The 17,977-nt window shown below is 50.7% G+C and overlaps 8 protein-coding genes and 1 pseudogene across 8 annotated transcripts, besides 14 other annotated features; 8 read left to right on the top strand and 1 right to left on the bottom strand.

Annotated features, from left to right (window-relative positions):
• On the bottom strand, positions 1-207 carry TraAM80_08027 (hypothetical protein; annotated as a pseudogene).
• Positions 208-539: 332 nt separating this feature from the next.
• Positions 540-574: a microsatellite.
• Positions 575-792: 218 nt separating this feature from the next.
• TraAM80_08026 (putative kinesin) lies at positions 793-3,390 on the top strand (the record flags this gene model as incomplete). Its single annotated transcript, XM_029384790.1, has 1 exon — positions 793-3,390. The coding sequence occupies one exon, from the start codon at positions 793-795 to the stop codon at positions 3,388-3,390; it is 2,598 nt and encodes an 865-aa protein (XP_029235349.1).
• A 51-nt stretch (positions 3,391-3,441) lies between these two features.
• Positions 3,442-3,472: a microsatellite.
• Positions 3,473-3,653: 181 nt separating this feature from the next.
• Positions 3,654-3,681: a sequence feature (A-rich).
• A 90-nt stretch (positions 3,682-3,771) lies between these two features.
• Positions 3,772-3,815: a microsatellite.
• A 55-nt stretch (positions 3,816-3,870) lies between these two features.
• On the top strand, positions 3,871-5,961 carry TraAM80_08025 (uncharacterized protein; the record flags this gene model as incomplete). The annotated part of the gene is made up of 1 exon (XM_029384789.1): positions 3,871-5,961. The coding sequence occupies one exon, from the start codon at positions 3,871-3,873 to the stop codon at positions 5,959-5,961; it is 2,091 nt and encodes a 696-aa protein (XP_029235348.1).
• A 129-nt stretch (positions 5,962-6,090) lies between these two features.
• Positions 6,091-6,110: a microsatellite.
• A 342-nt stretch (positions 6,111-6,452) lies between these two features.
• Positions 6,453-7,706, top strand: TraAM80_08024 (peptidyl-prolyl cis-trans isomerase; the record flags this gene model as incomplete). The annotated part of the gene is made up of 1 exon (XM_029384788.1): positions 6,453-7,706. The coding sequence occupies one exon, from the start codon at positions 6,453-6,455 to the stop codon at positions 7,704-7,706; it is 1,254 nt and encodes a 417-aa protein (XP_029235347.1).
• A 138-nt stretch (positions 7,707-7,844) lies between these two features.
• Positions 7,845-7,877: a microsatellite.
• Positions 7,877-7,909: a microsatellite.
• Positions 7,910-8,188: 279 nt separating this feature from the next.
• TraAM80_08023 (GTPase activating protein) lies at positions 8,189-10,273 on the top strand (the record flags this gene model as incomplete). Its single annotated transcript, XM_029384787.1, has 1 exon — positions 8,189-10,273. One exon carries the CDS (start codon positions 8,189-8,191, stop codon positions 10,271-10,273), a length of 2,085 nt encoding a protein of 694 aa, XP_029235346.1.
• A 195-nt stretch (positions 10,274-10,468) lies between these two features.
• Positions 10,469-10,503: a microsatellite.
• Positions 10,504-10,690: 187 nt separating this feature from the next.
• Positions 10,691-10,719: a microsatellite.
• Positions 10,720-10,870: 151 nt separating this feature from the next.
• TraAM80_08022 (uncharacterized protein) lies at positions 10,871-12,058 on the top strand (the record flags this gene model as incomplete). The annotated part of the gene is made up of 1 exon (XM_029384786.1): positions 10,871-12,058. One exon carries the CDS (start codon positions 10,871-10,873, stop codon positions 12,056-12,058), a length of 1,188 nt encoding a protein of 395 aa, XP_029235345.1.
• Positions 12,059-12,367: 309 nt separating this feature from the next.
• Positions 12,368-13,879, top strand: TraAM80_08021 (uncharacterized protein; the record flags this gene model as incomplete). The annotated part of the gene is made up of 1 exon (XM_029384785.1): positions 12,368-13,879. The coding sequence occupies one exon, from the start codon at positions 12,368-12,370 to the stop codon at positions 13,877-13,879; it is 1,512 nt and encodes a 503-aa protein (XP_029235344.1).
• A 203-nt stretch (positions 13,880-14,082) lies between these two features.
• Positions 14,083-14,162: a microsatellite.
• Positions 14,163-14,204: 42 nt separating this feature from the next.
• TraAM80_08020 (pyrroline-5-carboxylate reductase) lies at positions 14,205-14,987 on the top strand (the record flags this gene model as incomplete). The annotated part of the gene is made up of 1 exon (XM_029384784.1): positions 14,205-14,987. The coding sequence occupies one exon, from the start codon at positions 14,205-14,207 to the stop codon at positions 14,985-14,987; it is 783 nt and encodes a 260-aa protein (XP_029235343.1).
• A 21-nt stretch (positions 14,988-15,008) lies between these two features.
• Positions 15,009-15,075: a sequence feature (A-rich).
• Positions 15,076-15,707: 632 nt separating this feature from the next.
• On the top strand, positions 15,708-17,132 carry TraAM80_08019 (putative glycogen synthase kinase-3 alpha; the record flags this gene model as incomplete). Its single annotated transcript, XM_029384783.1, has 1 exon — positions 15,708-17,132. The coding sequence occupies one exon, from the start codon at positions 15,708-15,710 to the stop codon at positions 17,130-17,132; it is 1,425 nt and encodes a 474-aa protein (XP_029235342.1).
• Positions 17,133-17,203: 71 nt separating this feature from the next.
• Positions 17,204-17,230: a microsatellite.
• A 566-nt stretch (positions 17,231-17,796) lies between these two features.
• Positions 17,797-17,856: a microsatellite.
• Positions 17,857-17,912: 56 nt separating this feature from the next.
• Positions 17,913-17,952: a microsatellite.
• Between the last annotated feature and the right edge of the window lie 25 nt (positions 17,953-17,977).

Here is a 17,977-nt window from a genome sequence, read left to right as displayed (position 1 = left end):
GGGGGGGGGGGGGGGTTGTTGTTGTTGTTGCTTCTTCTTGTCCACTGACGCAAGACACACCACTTGCTTCTTCTTGATGTGCGAAACAAAAACACAATGCAACGGGCACTGAGGAGGTTAAAGGTATGCATGTGTGTTTCCGTGCGTGTGCATGTTTCTGTGTTTTTCTGTTTTTCTTTTCCCCATTGCCTTTACGGATGAAACAATATTTGACGCCTCTGCTGAAAATTGATGCCTCCCTTTGCCTGGGCGTCATGCTGTCCGATTTGCCCCGCTTTATTTACTCTCCTCATTCAGCTTTACGTGTTGAGTTCGCCGCTTAATGTCCACTTTTTTTTTTTATCTGCTGTTTGTATTTACGATTAATTATGGGTGTTGATCTGCGTGTGGAGCGGTTGTCGTGGTGTGGGGGCTGCAACGTCGCCAGAACACATCTCACTGCTTTGAGAGGGTCACACGGACCAGACTTGTGAAGGGCCCTCTTCCGCTCCGTGTATCGTGCGTACATACACATTTCCATCGTGGTTTTTGTGGCGAGTTGCCTGTGCCTGTCTGTGCGTGTGACTCGTGACTGCGGAGACAACACCTCGGCCAGCCAGGGAGGAAAAGTAGATTGAAGGCACCTGCCGAGCGAGAGGACACGGAGAAGGAATATTTTATCGACAATAGAAAAATAAGTAATTGAGGGATATATATTTGACTAATATAGGCAAATACATACACAAGGAGTGTCGGAAACAACCCGAATAACTCTTCGTATTTTTTTCTATTCTGGTAACAACAACACACCTTATGAGTGGCACTAGTAAAGCCAGTGGCAGCTCTATCGATGTGCTCATTCGTGTGCGCCCAATGCGAGCGGAGTTGCAGGAGGTGAAGACAGCCTGGGATATTAGTACCTCCACACTGCGAGAGAAGGGCAATCCGGATAATCTCTTTACCTTTGATCATGTCTACGGCACCGACGCCGCAACGCAATCGTTGTATGAGCGTAGCGTGCGCAACAGTATCGTCACTAACGTTGTCAAGGGGTACAATGGAACCGTGCTTGTGTATGGCCAAACAGGTAGCGGCAAGACCTACACCATGCTGGGTGGTAGTATGGTCGGTGACTACAACGCACCGGTAGGGATTGCCGCACTTGCAGTGCGTGATCTCTTTTCGGATATTGAGGAGGAGGTGCAACGAAATCCGTCCATGCAGGTGGATGTGTATGTGTCCTTAATTGAGATTTATAATGAGCAGCTGCGAGACCTTTTGATTGCACCAGGAGCGCCAACGGCATCCTTGTCCATACGCGAGAATGAGCATGGCGTGTACGTGCACAACGCCGTAAAACGCCAGGTTGCGAGTGCACGGGAATGCACGCAGGTGATCCACGCTCATGTGGCGGGTCGCGTATCCGCTTCCACTGGCATGAATGAATTGTCGAGTCGCTCACACTGTGTGATTCGTATACTTGTGGAGAGGAACCTTCCGGTTGGAGACGCCAGCGATGCCTCCTCCACGAGCAGCGAGGAGAACGGGGAAAGGGATGAATGCATGCGACGGAAGATTGTTTCCACGCTTAATCTCGTCGACCTGGCTGGGTCTGAGCGAGTCGCCAAAACCGGGTCCACGGGGGTGCGGAAGGTGGAGGGCGGTCACATCAACAAGTCCCTCACAATTCTCACGACGGTCATCAGCCGTCTGACGGAAACAAACAGCGGCCAGGGCGTTGTCGGTAACAAAAACACCAGCAGTGGGGTGGCCTCAACGTTTGTCCCTTACCGGGATTCTCGACTCACACACCTGCTGAAAACGGCGATTGGTGGCAACTCCCTGACGGCTGTTTTCTGCTGCATCACACCGGCGGCGCAACACGTGGATGAGTCGCGCAGCACGTTGCAGTTTGCAGCGCGTGCCAAGGCGATCAAGAACAGAGTCTCCGTGAATGAGGTGTCCGATGTCAAAACGAGTCTGCAAATGGTGAAGGTGGAACTACGACGCTACAAGCGCATGATGCTGGCGACGACCCTTTACTTGTGGAGCAAAAACGTGCGCATTAAACGGCTGCAAGAGAAATTAGATGAATTCCTCCATCTTGGGGTGGCTCCTTCTCCTTCTCCTCCTGTAGCAGCTGCTGTTGTTCCTTACTCGACACGGATGGCACCAAATGAACAGCAGCGCATCATCATTGAACAACTCACACGGCAAAACGAACTGCTTCAGCAGGAACTTGTTGAGGCGCTTGAACGCCAGTTAGCGCTCGGGAACAATCCCCAGGCGGATGCACATACTGCCACCACCATAGGACTCGCCGACGATAGCGAGAAGCAGCAGCTCCGCGCGGACGTGCGTGACTTGGAGCAGATGCTGAAGGAGACGCTTGATGAGAAGAGCGCCATTCAGGTGTCTATGGATAAATTGGAAAAATTCTGCAAGGAACTTGAAGAGGAAAACGCGGCGCAGGCGTCCGTTAACAAGAGACTTCAGACGACATGTCAGGAGCTGCATATCCTCATAGACGCCAAAGAAAGCGCAGAACACGCTGGCAAGGATCAGCTGGTGCTGCTAAAAGAGCAACTTTCCAAGACGCAGGCAAATTTATTGGAGAAGGGTCGCGGCGATGAGTACCTGCAACAGCTCACAAAACTTCACATTGAGCATCAAGAGTTGCAGTATGCCCACCATCAAATTCAGGAAAGGCACAATCGAGAAATGGCAGAGGCAGACGCTAAAATAGAAGAACTGCGTGATAAGATTGATGGACTCGAGGATGAGACGGCGGAGTTGCGGGAGGCAAGCAAACTTCAGAACTCGTACCTATGGCGACTGCTCAGTGTGGCTTCTGTCGTGTCACGCGGCAAGGCGGTGAATCCGGAGGAAACGACTGCCACCGTTTGCGGCGCACAGGTTGATGCTGCAGTTAAAACACTCACAAACTTTGTGCAAACCTCGCTGGAAAAGCCCCCTCTGGCTGCTGAGTCCCTCGAGATCGTCCATGCGAGGTCGCAGCGGTGTAAAACACAAGACGAGCACCAAGAGGGAAATGGTGGAAAAGACGGGGCCAAAAAAGACAACAGCAAGGATGATACGGTTCTCCTGAAGCGTATTGATGAGCTGCAGCAGCAACTTGTGGCCAAAGATGCCCAGAGAGACATCACGGTGGACAGCAAACTGAAGCGCATGCAAAGTCTTGTGCTGCGCCTTCACACGACGAATGCGGCACTTACTGAGGAGCTGCTGAAGTCCTGCAAAATTTGCGAGGAATTGTTCCGCTTTGTAGACAAGCACCCGAAACTAGCGTTAAAATTGGCGAAGACGGGTCTTGTGCCCATGTCCTTTAAAGCGGCCGTTGATCGAGCTTTGCAGGCCAAAATTCCAGCAAGGCCGTATGGCCACAACTGAAGGCCGTTGTGTACGGCCTGGAGAGGTAACAGAAAGGCACACAAAGCCTGCACAACAGCAGCAACAGCAACAACAACAAAAAAGAAAAGAGTGATATATTTTCTTTAAATGTGATTCCAACGAGGTTGTGTTTGAAGGGTGCATATATATGTCTGTTGGGGGAGCGCAATTGGCACTAACAGGTGAGTGCAGCGTGAAAGTCCTATATTTTATGGTGTCGTAATGCCACCCACTGCGAACAACTTTTTAAGATGGTTCTTACGTTTTTTTTTTGTTTTGTTTTTTGTTGTTGTAGTTCCCGAGGTAGTTTCCTTGGCACATCAGTGATGAGGTGGCCTTAATATATAAACAGAAGCTACAGATATCAATCTGAATCTCCACTATATATATATATATATATTGTTATTGTTATTATTATTATTATTTACCTGTGTTCCTTTTATGCACGTTTGCTAACTTCCTCACACGCAGTTCACGTTGATGAAGGGGTTGCAGAGGGCTGCACGTCATGGCACCTACGCGACGCAGTTCTGGACACGGCCCAGTCACCCGCCGCATCGCTCGCGCCGTGCGATGTTGACGGCGCACTCAAAAAAAGCCATTCAGCGTCGTCTGGTTTTACCGCTTGATGCACATGACTGGGGGCGCGCCCTCGAAGTGCTCGACGCCAGTTATGCGACACTCGGGCGTAGCGCGGAGGATTATCAACGAGTCATCCGTGGCATCGCTCAAGAAACGGCACCGCAGCGGCGTTGGAACGCATTGCATACGCTGAACTCATTGCGGGACAGGGCGTATATGGGCGAAATTGCGTCTAGTAGTGAGTTGTGGGTCTCACTTGTGTGGGCGTATGCCCGTCTGCGCTATCCACACGAAGGATACGAGTGTTTGCTGCAGGGGGAGCGGCGCTTTGATTTTTCGTCACTCACAAAGCAACATTTAGGTGAGACTCTCTTGCCACTATTGGCTGAACACGGCATGTTGGATGAGGTTAAGTACGTTGTGGAAAACTTCTTGGGCACAGGTGGGAGCCGTCATGATAGGGCGCGCATCGCAATTCTTGTGGCAGAGGCCGCCGCTAGAAGTGGCTCCTGGGAGCATGCCATTGCGACAGTACAGCCCAGAATAGACACCTCAGCGACAGGGGCCAATTCACGTACACTGGCCTCTCTGTTTGTTTCAGAGGAAGCAAACAACGCTCAGGAGGAGGCGCCACAGACATCGCGGAACATGTGGCAGCTGTCAACGGAGGCGCTACGGTGCATGATGTGCTCTATGGCAGACGATGGACGGTGGAGGATGGCCCTACAATGCTTACAGGAATTGCGGCGCCGTTGCGGTAATGACAATCTTTGCTTTACCAGTGCCACCTCTGGGAATAACCATAGGAGTGGAGGTGCTCATAGTGGTGTTGCAAGTGAGACAGGAGAGGGATGTCCGTCACCGCTGCAACAAGAACAACGGCAGAACCAGAAACATCAGGAATTGTCACTCTCAGAAAATGAGTTGCAGCGGCTTCTTAATTGCTTGGGGAGCCATCATCGATGGGAAGAGGCGACTGCACTATTTGCATCACAGTATTTTTCTGATAATTGTACAACAGGCAATAAAAAAATGCGGCCTTTGCATTCCACAACGTTAAATCTTCTTTTTGCCTCGTTCCCACGAGAGACGAAAGAGTACTGCCTAGTTGCGCCGGATGACCAGCCTGAGCCACACGCTTCCAGCATTGACCCTCACTGGAAGGGGAAGGAGACCGTAGCACTGCAGCTTGATGCGTTACACCACCCACAGCACGTTGTTGATTTGTTCGATTGGCTTCTTAGCGAGCGGGATGACGTTGCTGTTACGGATTGGGTGATGGCCGCGGTCGGGCCCTCGTTGGTGCAGCTGGGGGGATGGGAGAGGGCGCTGCATTTGCTTCGGCAAACCCCATCCTTTTCTTCGGCTAAACCACCCGCCTGCACTCTGGAGGCGCACCGACAGGTACGGAAGCGACTTACTGCGCTTCTCTATTACCTGCATGGCACCATCTCGCTGGAGTCACGGTACTACACGATGTATCACTTCCCTTTTGCGTTTCCGAAGGAGGCGTTTAGGGATCTTCCTCCGCCCTCCGAGCTTTTGGGGCGCTTGAAGCAAAGAGGAGAAGAGGAGCAGACACCATTGATGACGGCTCCTTTTGCACCCAAGACCACCACGCCACGGCGGTTTGCGTCACAGCGTCTGTCCGCCATTGTGCAGCACACTGAAAAATATGATGATGAACTCAGGCGCCGCCTGGCAATGTTGTACGCTAACCGCGCCAACGCCTTCCGCGAGGACGATGCGGAGAAGGACCCGCGCCCACTTCCTAAAGGACTACATGATACAGCAAACGGGTGGAACTTCTATGGTCGCGGTGGGGAGATGGTTTTTGCAAATCACAAACGGACGGCACACCCTTTTTCGATGCATCCAAAATTGATGCGATCATTAGCGGACCCGTATCGTGGATGGAATCCGATGCAAAACAGCTGTTGGGCTCATCGTGAACGTGTAAGAAAGTGGAATGGCAGTAGCGCAGTCTAACGGCTTAACTTCACCTTGCGGCGTGGACAGCGTCTTTGTTTTAATAAACTACAGGATGTGGTACTGGGCATGTCGCGATGGTGCAGGAGGCTTTGCAGCAGTTTTGTAAGAACATTCTGACGATTTGCTTTATTATTATTGTTATTATTTTCTCTCCTGTGTTTTTTTTTTCACATTTAATTTCTGTTTGCTTTTCTCGCTTTTCCTTCATGCTGATTGCTATTTATTATTCCTCCTTTTAGTCTCTCTCTCTCTCTGTGCCATCCTTTTTCCCCCATCATTTACCTATTCTGTGCTACGTGCACTCTGCGTCTTTGCTCGCATCTCCCGCGCCACGCGGCGGCAGTGGCTGCCACTTTTCTTAGGAAAGTGAAGGAGACGGAGGAACGCGGCAGGGGTGGGGGGGTGAGAGGCTTTGCCACGAAGGACGTAAGCGAACAGCGTAACGAATACGTTGCGTATACCTATTTGTGGTGGAGGTCGCTTGCTGAATGATGTCGATCTCTTACACGAATAGTCTTTTCGCACGGGTAACAAGCATTGAAAAGGCGGCCGAGGTAGCAAAGAAGGCGGCGCCCAAAGTTGTGCAGTTGTCGGAGGAGGCCAAAACCCTACCACCACACATCCGGAACGTCACGGAACCGGCGAAACTAAACGCGCAAACGCCATTTTTTAAATGCCCGCCATGGGCCGGACTGCCTGCCGTTGCATGTCATTTGCAATGCACTCGTGATGGAGTCCCATTAGCATCCTTGGGGCTTGAACGATTTCCCTTCTACTTGTTTGGAAGAAGCCGCGTCTGTGACTACGTCCTTGAACACCCATCGATCAGCAGCATTCACGCCGTTATTGTTTTTCACAGTGAACAGCAATGTTTTGTACTGGTGGACTTGGGTTCTACGAACGGCGTCAAGCTAAACGGCCTCCGCATTGAAAAGCGACGACCCATCCCCACACCTATTGGTAGCTGTATTCAGTTTGGTTGCAGCAGTCGCATGTACAAAGTTGCTCGAGGTCCACCGCCTTCATCGAAACGCCTGCGGGAGGAGCAGGAGGAAAAGGCTGTCGCGAAGTTGATTCAGGGAAATGATTCTGGTCATGTTGCTCTTGTTAAGGGCAGTAACGTGGGGAATGTTGCCAGTTCCAGCACTCCCACAATTGAGGAGGATAAACGGGAGGGTGCGGCTTCCACTGTGAGATTGGAAACCCACAAGCTAGAAATGAACATGGCGGAGAAGGGGCAGGGTGCCGTTGATGCTGCTATCCCTTTGCTTTCACCTTCAACTCCACCTTTGCAGGCAGTGGCAGTGGAGGCTCTTCGAGATCAACCCAACTCAGTCACGGCTCCTGAGCCTCTTCCTCATGTGTCGCCAGCGTCGCCTGTAAAGCGGCACCTGTATCAGGTGCTTATTAAGCATAAGGATGTGCGGCGTCCTGTTTCTCTCGCACCGCGCAATAAGGGTGATAAAATTACGCGGTCAAAGCCCGATGCATTAGCATTGGCAGAGGCAATTATTGCACATCATGGTGACCGGAAAGTTGTGTGGTCGCTAGATGAGTTTACCACGGTGGTCCGTGACTACAGTGAGTGTGGTTCTGCCAAACGGAATGGTGACTTGGGCATGGTGGAGAGCGGCACTTATACAGATACCTTTGACCTTGCAGCATTTGCGCTCGACTGTGGTATGGTAAGTGCACCAGTGGAGACGGAACTCGGTGTGCATCTTATTTATCGCGCGGCGTAAAATGAATGCTGTTTCTGGCAATGACGTTACGGGGAACGTCCTGCCCGCCGCGAAATTTGTTGTGAAGAACAAAGCTACTTCGCGGCAGTGGTGGGCTGGCCGGCATTGCAGTGTTGGTCTGATGAAGTTGCGTGTGACATATATATATATATATAATAAACACCCATATATTGGTATTGTTGTTGTTTTGTTTTGCTTTGTTTGCCTCTCTCTCTGTGTGTGGTTCCGCCATCGTTTTCTTGATGGTCATGCAGCAGGTGTCACACACCCCTCCGCACTCTCCCTTACTTGCGTCTTGATGGACTGAGCTAGGTGAAAGTGTACCTATTGGCATAATAAAGGGGCATTGTCCAAATAACACAGAACAGGGGGGTGGGGGGCCTACACCAAACAAGACGGAAGAAGAAGGAGAGGGGACAAGGGGGAGGGAAGTAAAAACAAAGACAAAAGCGAAGTGAGTTCTTTCAGTCATACAGTATATAATGGGACCTATTGCCAGGAGGTTGACGGAGGACCTCCTTAAGCACTCGGACCCGCAACAGTTTCTACTTTGGAAGAAAGGTGTCAGTGTGAAGTGTGACTACGCAGGGAACGGCGCTGGCTACTTGGGACAAATAATAATTCTCCGCAACACGATGAGTCAATTCGAGGCAGTTGAAGATGGAGATGATGCGAACGAATCTGTTTTATTTTCCTCCATCTTTACGGAGGAGACAACACGGAACGAAACCTCCTCTACAGATAAGCTGCAGGGCAGCGGGGAACACTTTGTGCTATGGGTGCCAGATTCGTTTATTGATTTTCAAGCCCACCATGCAGGACAGCTGGGCTCCACGACCTCCTCTGGTGTTACAACCTCCAACACGGAGGCGTTAGAGTGGAGGTACATTATGTGTGTGGCGGTAAACAACATCGCGAAGGTGCGGAGAAGCACTCAACCAGATGGAAAATGTACGATTAAGTTGTGCTTTCTCAACGGTGCGACAGGGCATCCGCTGATATTTGTGGAAGGTGGCGTCACGAAGTTTCTTGAGGTTTTAAGAAGCATCTCACCGTTGCGGCAGAGTTGCGTTACCGCGGATGACTTCCTTGTCTACGCCTCTGACGAAGCAGAGGCAGGGGCCGCAGATTGGCTTGGAAGTGCGAATGAGACGCGACAGTGCAGCGTTGGTCTCCAGAGTGGCAAACGATATCGATTGAGTGGGCAGGGACCTGAGCGGTCCACGCGGCCCAAGGATGTGGAGCATGTTTTGTATGAAGGTAACGAGAGATCCTTTTTATCACGTTTTACTGCCACAGTCGCAACAAAAATTAATAAGGTGCGCTCAAAGCGCTTCGCTAATCTCACTCAGCAGCGTGGGTGGGGTGCACCCACAAGCCCCGCCACGCCTTCTCTAACGCAGACTGATGACTCACGGTCAGAGGAGCAGTTTGAGTTTGTGGAAGAGGTTATCCCGGTGGAATTTCAAACCCCTCGCATTTCAGAACCCAAGGGCCGTGCAATGGGACCACCACTCACAGCAGAGATGTGGAATAGCTGCTTTATTGGTGAGGAACGTCGCATTGATAGGACCCGCTACGCTAACGCGATGGAAATTGCCTACAGAGGTGGAATAGAAAAGAAAATACGGCTGGAGGTCTGGTGCTTTGTGCTTCACGCGTACCCGGACTTGTTTGACTCCACAGAGGCCCAGCGACAATCCGTGCGTGACAGCTATAAGACTATGTACGAACAACTCAAGGGGCAGTGGGAAAGTGTATTTCCACTACAAGAGGCCAACTTTTCCGCCTTCCGTGGAATGCGTGTGGCGATTGAAAAGGATGTGGTGCGCACGGATCGATCTCATGAGGCCTATTTGGATGCAAACGGCGTGAAGCAGCGCATGCTCTACAGTGTGTTAATGACACACGGAATGTTAAACTTCGATTTAGGTTATTGCCAGGGGATGAGTGATGTACTTTCACCCATTGTCCTTCTTGCTGAGACAGAGGAGGAGGCCTTTATGTGTTTCTCCCGTTTCCTCTCTGAGCGTTGTGAGGGAAATTTTTGCAATAATGTTAAAGCGGGTATGGAGCAGCAGCTTCAACAACTGCAGGTACTGGTTCGAGTTTTCATTCCACAGCTTTACAATCATATGGTGAGGCAATGTGTACAGGATATGTCATGCTGTTTTCGTTGGCTGCTGATGCTGTTTAAACGCGAGTTTCCTATGAATGACACAATGCTGCTATGGGATGTCATTCTGAGTTGCCCCTACACGTCACAATTTGAACTATTCATCACTGCAGCGCTACTGAAGTCCTTGTCACCGCAGATACTTGAGCAGCACCTGATGTATGATGAACTGCTGCAGTTTACAAACAACATCGCTGGTAGGTTAGACGTCCGGCACGTGATTGTGTTGGCGCATGACTTTTACGATGAGGTTGCTAAGAGTGTCATGACGCTGGAGAGGCAAGAGGCCGCGGTGAGGAACTACCGGCCGGCACTAAAAGAAATTATTTCTCTACTGAGGCGTGCTGAAATGGAGGATCCCCGTGCCGTTGCGGGGTGCGCGTTTGAATAGTGGCTGCTACTGCTATTGTGCATTGCTGTAGTTGAGTTGGGCTGCAATAAAAAGTGGTTGTCCTTTTATATTTATTTTTGCATATATGTCTGTGTATGTCTATGAGGTGGGGAGAGTGCCACGAGCACCACAACACGACCCCCCCCCCTTTTTTTTTTTGCTGTAAAACAGCAAGAGAGTTGCAAAAAGGAGGAAAAATAAACCAACCAAACAACCAGACAAAAAAAAACTCTGCGGGACTGTGATAAAGAAACGAGGAATGAATTTAATGCATACAAAAACAAAACAAAAATGATAATATTCGTGAGACAAATAAGTTGGGGGTTAATTGTGCACCATGCACGTGCATGTTGGAGCCCACACCTCATTGCTGGCGGTATTTCAACATTTGAAGCGTTTTATCTCTCTGCCTCTATGTGCATGTATGTATGTATGTACGTGTATGTCTTGATGCTGCTGCAACGGAAGCAGTCGCCTCATTCCACGTTGATGCTCCGCTGTTTATTGTGAGTGTGGTTTACATACTGCTATTCTGTTCTTCTTGTTTGCTGGTTTTTCTGTGTCTTTGTGACTGCCGCCACCACTTTGGCAGACACCATGTCGAAACAGCGTAGGGAAAGTGCCTTCGCGTTGGTGCAGCGACTCAAGGCTTCTCCTGTTGGGCTGCTTCCACCCATCTTCCAAAATGCGACGGATGGTGGGTTGCGTCAGAGCGATGTCCTCGTTGTCGGCGGGGCTCCGGGAACCGGCAAGACGACGTGGGCGTATCGTGTCGCTGCACAACATCTTAGCTGTGGCGGTGTCGTCACATTTGTTTTCCTCCCTGGAAGTGGGAGCTTTCAAATGCGTCGCTTCATGGAGTATCTCGAGACGTTTGCGGTGGCACCTGACCTCTTTACCCCTTCCTCATCGTGTCATTATTTGCCACAAGTGGCGGACGCATCGACGATGGAGATGCGACGCAAGGCGCTGCTTGGCGCGCTGGACCGCCTAGAGGTGGTGCACTGCCTTGACATCAACGACTTCTTTGTGTACTGCAACCACGCGGTTGCCACTGCTGCCGCCTCCAGAGCAGGAACACAGGAGGTGGCGGTTCCGCTCCTTCTCGTGGAGGGCTGTGGCGGGAAGGGCAGCTACCTGTATCACATGGAGCTAGCTGTTGGGCACGAGGTTCCACTTTGTCATTGGCTTCTCGACTGCCTCCAGCGTCAGAGGAGATGCGCGCTTATTCTTATTGAGGAATGGGGATGTGAGAGTGTCGGTCTGAGTCGACCGCGTGTCTACTCGCGAGAGGAGGACTCCTCCCCGTTTGCGCTGGCGGTGGAAGAGGAGTCCGATTTTCTTCATCGCTTACGCAAAGAAAGATCGCAGCGGAAGGCTGTCTTACGTCAGCACTCTGCAAAGCGGCAGCGAGTTTCCTCCGCCACGGCTATGGCTAATACTACCGCTACTACTACTACTACTACCGCTAGCACCAGCAACGGCGTTACCGCTCCCCCGCCTGTGCCGCTGCCATCGAATTTTGTGACGGAGTTGCACTCACACTTTGAGGGGAGTCGGCGGCTCTTTTATCTTTACACAGAGACGCTGCCCATTGCGGCTCGCGGGGTCTCCGCAGTCGCACGTCTGTTGCAGTGGCGTCTTACAGAACAAGACACACGTAATGAAAACAAGAACAACAACGCTGCAGTGCTTACGGAGCCCATACGGCAGCAACGCTGGCCGCAGCTGGCTGAGGGAAAGGCGCGGCTGTGCGGGGAGGTTCTTTGCGTGGCTCAACTTTGAGGTGGTTTTCCGCGCACAGCTCCACTTTCTTATTGCAAGGATGGACACAACCGTGAGCCCCAACTTGTTCCTGGTGAAGCAACGTGACTTGTGTGGGGAAGAGTGGGGTGGGCGCTGATGCCCCCATATTTGCTTCTTAAACTCAACTTCCGCTGAACCCCATCTTCAACGGAGTTTTTTTTTTTGTAAAAATTATTTACCTTGACACCACTCCCTCCCTTACCTAATGAACACACAAAACAACAAAAAAAAATGCTTTTATTATCTGCAGTAAGGTGACGCACGCAGCGTTAGGTAGGACGGCATTTAATGAGCAACATCAGTGATGACGACGACCGCGTGCTCGGGATAGCAACGCAAGATTCCGTTGCCGCCTTGGCCACCGCACACCCGAGCGGTGAGGAAGACAAGGAAGCTGGAGAAGAAGAGGACATGTACCTGGACTTGGGACCGCCTAGCGACAAGGACAGCAATGGTGATGAGGCTGGTGATGGTGGTGGCGAAGGTGGGAGCCAGTGTAATAGAGCAGACGATGTCGACAAGGATAACAGCGAGGTGACACAACTTTCAGACGAGACGCTTATTGCCATTACAAGCAAGATGGAGGCGAAGGCATTGGGAGGGGAGTTGTACAAGCGCTGGAAAAAGTTACAGAGGCGGGACAGGAAGAAGGAGCGGCATCGCCATGATAGCAAAAGGAAAAAAAAGAGCAAGCGAGATGATAAGAAAAGTAAAGGTAAAACGAGCGACAGAAAGAGACGCCGTCGAGCCGACGATGATGAGGAAAGCCACCATGATGTGGACCCGGGGAATGACGATTCGGATGAGGATGCCTATTATAATTACCACGAAGAAGGTGAAAAGGTTGCCCGTAAAAAGAAAGGAAAACGCACTCGTCGTGAGAAGCCCATTGCCCTCGGGGATGAAGATTTGGGTGCAGCGCCGTTTGCTGACCTGGATGAGGTGCTTCAGGTGGAAGAGGCTGCAGCAAAGCATTCCGGCAGACATGGGGTTAAGGGCGTGCAGACGGAACCGAAACCGAAGAAGCTCTCGGAGGAGGCACAACGTGGGATGTTTCGAAACATTGCCGCAAATGTTGTCAATGTAATGCGAGAAGCACGACTGAAGGATGAAGTGGATATGAATGAGCGGCGCCCTCCGTTGCATCGAGTGGCTATCCGTGAATATGTCATCTCACAGTGTCGTCGCAAGGCGTTGCGTTCATTTCTCATTGTGGAGGGTATTTTGCAGGAGCTGAGTACGTGGTTGTATGATTTTGTTCGTAACGAGCTGGCCGCTTTTGAGTTGCGTTCTGACGCACTTGATATACTTTTGCAGTTTCCCATCGACGGTGAGCTGGACGCTGGGGTAGCACGGAACGGGGATGAGGTTTTGGACGCCTTCACAGGTATTACGCGCGAACAACTTATTCACACCGACCTTGGCAGTGCCGTCAATGCCCTTCGGCAGTCAAAGCAGGAAGTGCACCAGAACCGCGCCAAGGCGGTTCGGCTGCTCGAGAGGTTGAGTCGGGCTATGGCTGGCGGTGTCCGAAGTGCACGTCGCGGTAGTGCTGATGCTGATGGCACCCGTGGGTCGCATGCAGGTGGTGGTCTCTCTGGCAGTGTGACCTGGAAGTGCAAAGATGATCCGACAGTGGCGCCACCGTTTCACACGGTAAGGACAGGAACAGAGGTATTTCAAAGCGCCCTTGCACGGCCTGATCCTCTCGATCCCTTGTCGTACTTGCGCCTGCCACCGCGACGGGCACCAAAGGCATATGTGACGAACTTGGGGGGCAATGTTGGTGCAGGGGAATAGAGGCGGTATGGCCCATTCAACGCTTTATTATTATTATTATTATTTTCCTACCTTTTTTTTGTTTTGCAGTGGATGGTGGTGATGTTTTCTTGTGTAAGGGGGATAGCCACGTGTGTCACTTCCACTGCACATTCGCGTCTTTACTACTTCTGTTAGATACAACAATTATCTTAAATAACGAGCAATAACACACCTCAATACATAAATAAAGAAGGTAGTTACAAAGGAATCAACAGAAAAGAAAGAAAGAGAGAAAAAAAAACAAAAACAAAAAAAGAAAGAAGGTTTTGGAAAAATGAAAATCGGAATTATTGGTTGTGGTAACATGTGCGAGTGCATCCTTGCTGGCCTTGTTTCGAGCAAAGAGTACCCCCCAGACTCTATCTACGTCTTTAACCGAACTGCCGCGACCGTGAAGCGGTTGTGTCAGCGGTATGGGGTTCAGCCTGGTAAGGACGCGTTGGACGTGGCTAAGAAGTCGGATATCATTATGCTCGGCGTTAAGCCGTATGCAGTTTTCTCAGTTGTGGAGATGATACGGGACGCCGTTACGGAAGACAAGATTGTTCTCTCCGTTGCAGCGGCCATTACGATTGCATTGATAGAAAAGGCATTGGTGCATCGTCGAAAGGTTGTACGCGTGATGCCGAATGTTCCGGTGCGTGTGGGTGCCGGTGTCACATCCGTCACACCAAACAACCTAATGACCCCCGAGGATACAGAGCTGATTCTGAAAATGTTCCGCACGGTGGGGATGGCGGTGCAAGTGGAGGAGTCGCAGATCCATGCGGTAGGTGCCGTGGCCGGCTCAGCCCCCGCCTACGTTTTTATGTTTATGGAGGCGATGGGTGACGCGGCCGTGCAAGGAGGACTGCCACGGGATAAGGCATACGCGTTTGCCGCTCAAACAGTAATGGGAGCGGCGAAGATGTTACAGGAAAGTGGGGGAGTGTCACCCGCACAGCTGAAAGACATGGTGTGCTCGCCTGGTGGTACGACTATCGAGGCGGTGAGGACTCTCGAGAAGGGGGGCATGCGTTCTGCCGTCATTGAAGCTATGATCGCGTGCGTTGGCCGCTCCAAAGAGCTGGAGGCCAAACTAAACTAGTGATTTCCCGCAAGGGTTTACTGTTTAGATGCGTTTGGTTTTGCTGCGCTTTTTTGTTTGCTTGTTTATTTTATTTTATTTTCATTTGGAAGAAGAGCTTTTTTTTTTTTTCGTCGGTACGCAGTAGAGGGGTGGGATGTATTTTTATTTTCTTTTTTTTTGTACCTGCGTTTATTATCAATCTGTCTGCGGCTCCATTTGATATATATTTTTTCCCATCTACTGTTGTCGCCGTGTGTCACGCGGCACACACACACACACGCATGTATGGGACATCCTACTTAGTTGCTTGACGTCGGGGAGAAGGGGATGATGACGAACGTGTGGGAGGGGCAGTCGTGCGCCCAACAGCTGCGCCAGACATTGTGTGAATGAGAAGTACAAAAAACGAAGGGGAAGAAGAGCCGGCAGGTGATTGCAACGGTAAGGATGTGTGATGGGGTCTGAACCTACTTTGTGTTTGTGCCTATGTGTGTCTCTCTGTGCCGTGAGCTCATGTCTCTTTTCGGCTTGAAACATCATCACTTCGTGTGTGTGTGTGTCTTTCCCATTTCTTTTATCCTGAAATACCTCCCCAGCGAAGGGGAACGGGAAAACGAGAAGAGAAGGTAGAAGTATTTTTTTTGCGGGAGGAAGAGGGCTGAAAGTGGCCAGGCGGACGCAACGCAGTTAGGTAGACGCGAAGGTAAAAACCACGGTATATTTTTAAATATGAGGCGGATGCCGGGGGGCGCAAGGCCTGCAAGTGCCACACCGATCGTTCTTTCTGTCGCGGCATCTCAGCAGCACCCAGACGGTACGGACCGCAACAATGGTACAGGCAATCAGGCGACGTATGAGCTGTTGCATGTACTGGGTAAAGGGTCGTTTGGCGTTGTCATGATGGCACGCGTAAGGGAAACAGGGAATACGGTCGCTGTAAAGAAGGTTCTCTTCGATGGTCGCCTGCACAATCGCGAGCTCTTGCTTCTGCGTGATCACCTTGGTCCCAACTCCGTCAGTGAGCAGCCTGTTTTAGCTAGCCCTGATAATTCTGGTACTGAAACTGTGAAAAACGATCACCACAGCACCAATAACTTAGCACTTAAAGCGGGGACCCCCCCAATTGGGGATGCAACGCCTACTCCTACGATCGTGCCACATCACCCAAGTATTGTGAGGCTATTGGATCACTTTACTGCGTCAGGTCCCAACGGGGAACAGTACCTGTATATTGTGATGGATTACCTCCCATTGGATATTCACCAGCTACATAATATGTATGTGAGACAGAAACAACAGCGAATGCCAATTATGCTGGTGAAGATAACTATGTTTCAGGTGGCACGCGCGCTAGCCTTCCTGCATTCGCGCGGCATATGCCACCGCGATGTTAAGCCTAGCAATCTACTGATTGACCCAGAGACGGGAGTCCTGAAGCTTTGTGATTTTGGCAGTGCCAAGGTGATGCAACCCCCAGGCGTGAATGGCCCACGAGAGAAGAATGTATCCTACATTTGTTCCCGCTACTACCGCGCTCCTGAGTTGTTGCTGGGTTCATTGTACTACCATTTTCATATAGATCTATGGGCAGCTGGCTGTGTGCTCGCGGAGCTGCTTTGCGGCGAGGTGTTGTTTAAGGGGGGCAGTACGGTAGATCAAATGGCCGAGATATTCAAAGTTCTTGGGGCCCCATCACGTCAGGAGCTTTTTGCACTCAATCCACAGAGCGCAGAAGCTCTCCTTCACGCCAGTGGAGCGGACCTTGAAGTGCCACCTGCGTCGGCTGCGAGTGCCGCTACTAGTAGTGACTACCTGCAGCGCTATCACGCCCTTCGCATAAAGGCACTTCAATGGCAAAATGTGCTTCCACCCAACACCGCACCAGCTGCGGTCTCGCTGGTAGGCGAGTTGCTTCGGTACACGCCAGCTGAGCGACTCTCCGCCGCAGAGGTCCTGGAACATTCTTTTTTTGACGACATCTTTGCCGAGGATGCCTGTCTACCAAGTGGAGCACCGCTTCCTGTCAGTATGTTTGAGGTGACTGCTGAAGAAATGGAGACTCTTCCCCACTGGCTTCTGGAGCGGATGGCCTCCGCGGAGGCCTTTGCAAGGCGACGGCTCGCAGAAGCAGGTGATGACGGTAAAAACATGCCACAAAAGTGAAAATAAGAAATACTTAAACGAAAACCAAGAACAAGAAAGCGAAGTGACAATAACCAATTAAATATACGCACATATATATATATATATATATATATATAATGAGAGGAAGAGAGAGCATGAACGGTGGGGATGGGAAGGAGTAGGAAAACAAGCTGCGGGAGAAGAGCGGAAAAATGTGAGAGGGTCACCACAGCGGCGGTTACACGAATCGTGTAGAGGTGTGGAGGGAAAGGGGGGCTACAGACTGGATGTGTGATGTAACATATTCACGAGGCACTATTGCCCACGTTCCCCTCCCCTTCACTTTACTTCAGCTAGCAGGCGCCATTTCGGGGGTGGGGGTGGGGACTGAAAAAGAGTGGGAAAAGGAAGGAGTGGAAGGCTTGCAGGCGCGAGAGGTAACTCCTGCTAACAACAAATTAAAACGAACAAGGGGGCATTTCATTACACTGGTTCCTAACCAGCAGGCAAAAAATAATTGTAACGCCAAGGTTTACAGAATGTGGATAATGGAATTGGCGGGAAGGTGAAGTTGTGTGGTGGGGCAGGGCGGAGGGGGGTTCTCTGCAGATTTGTTTGGTAAGTTTGTTTTATTTTTCTAATGTTTCCGTCATTAGTAGTAATGTTGCTGACTGTGAAGTGTTGGGGTTACCAAGTTGCCACTTTTCTTTCTTTCTTTCTTTGATTTCTGTTTTAATTTATATATTGGTTTTTCTTTGTTATTGTTGTTCCGAGGTTCGATTGGCTTTCTTTCTTTGGCGTCCTTCCCCATTCCTCATCAAAAAAGAAAAGAAAAAAAAAGACAAAAATAAAAAGAAAAGGGGGAGGGAGGAAAAGTCTGTGAG

Source organism: Trypanosoma rangeli, assembly GCF_003719475.1.
Source record: "Trypanosoma rangeli strain AM80 chromosome Unknown Tra_15.4_contig_00366, whole genome shotgun sequence".
NCBI lineage: Eukaryota > Euglenozoa > Kinetoplastea > Trypanosomatida > Trypanosomatidae > Trypanosoma > Trypanosoma rangeli.
Note: the sequence above shows the minus strand (reverse complement) of the source record. Positions and strands in the feature narration are given on the sequence as shown.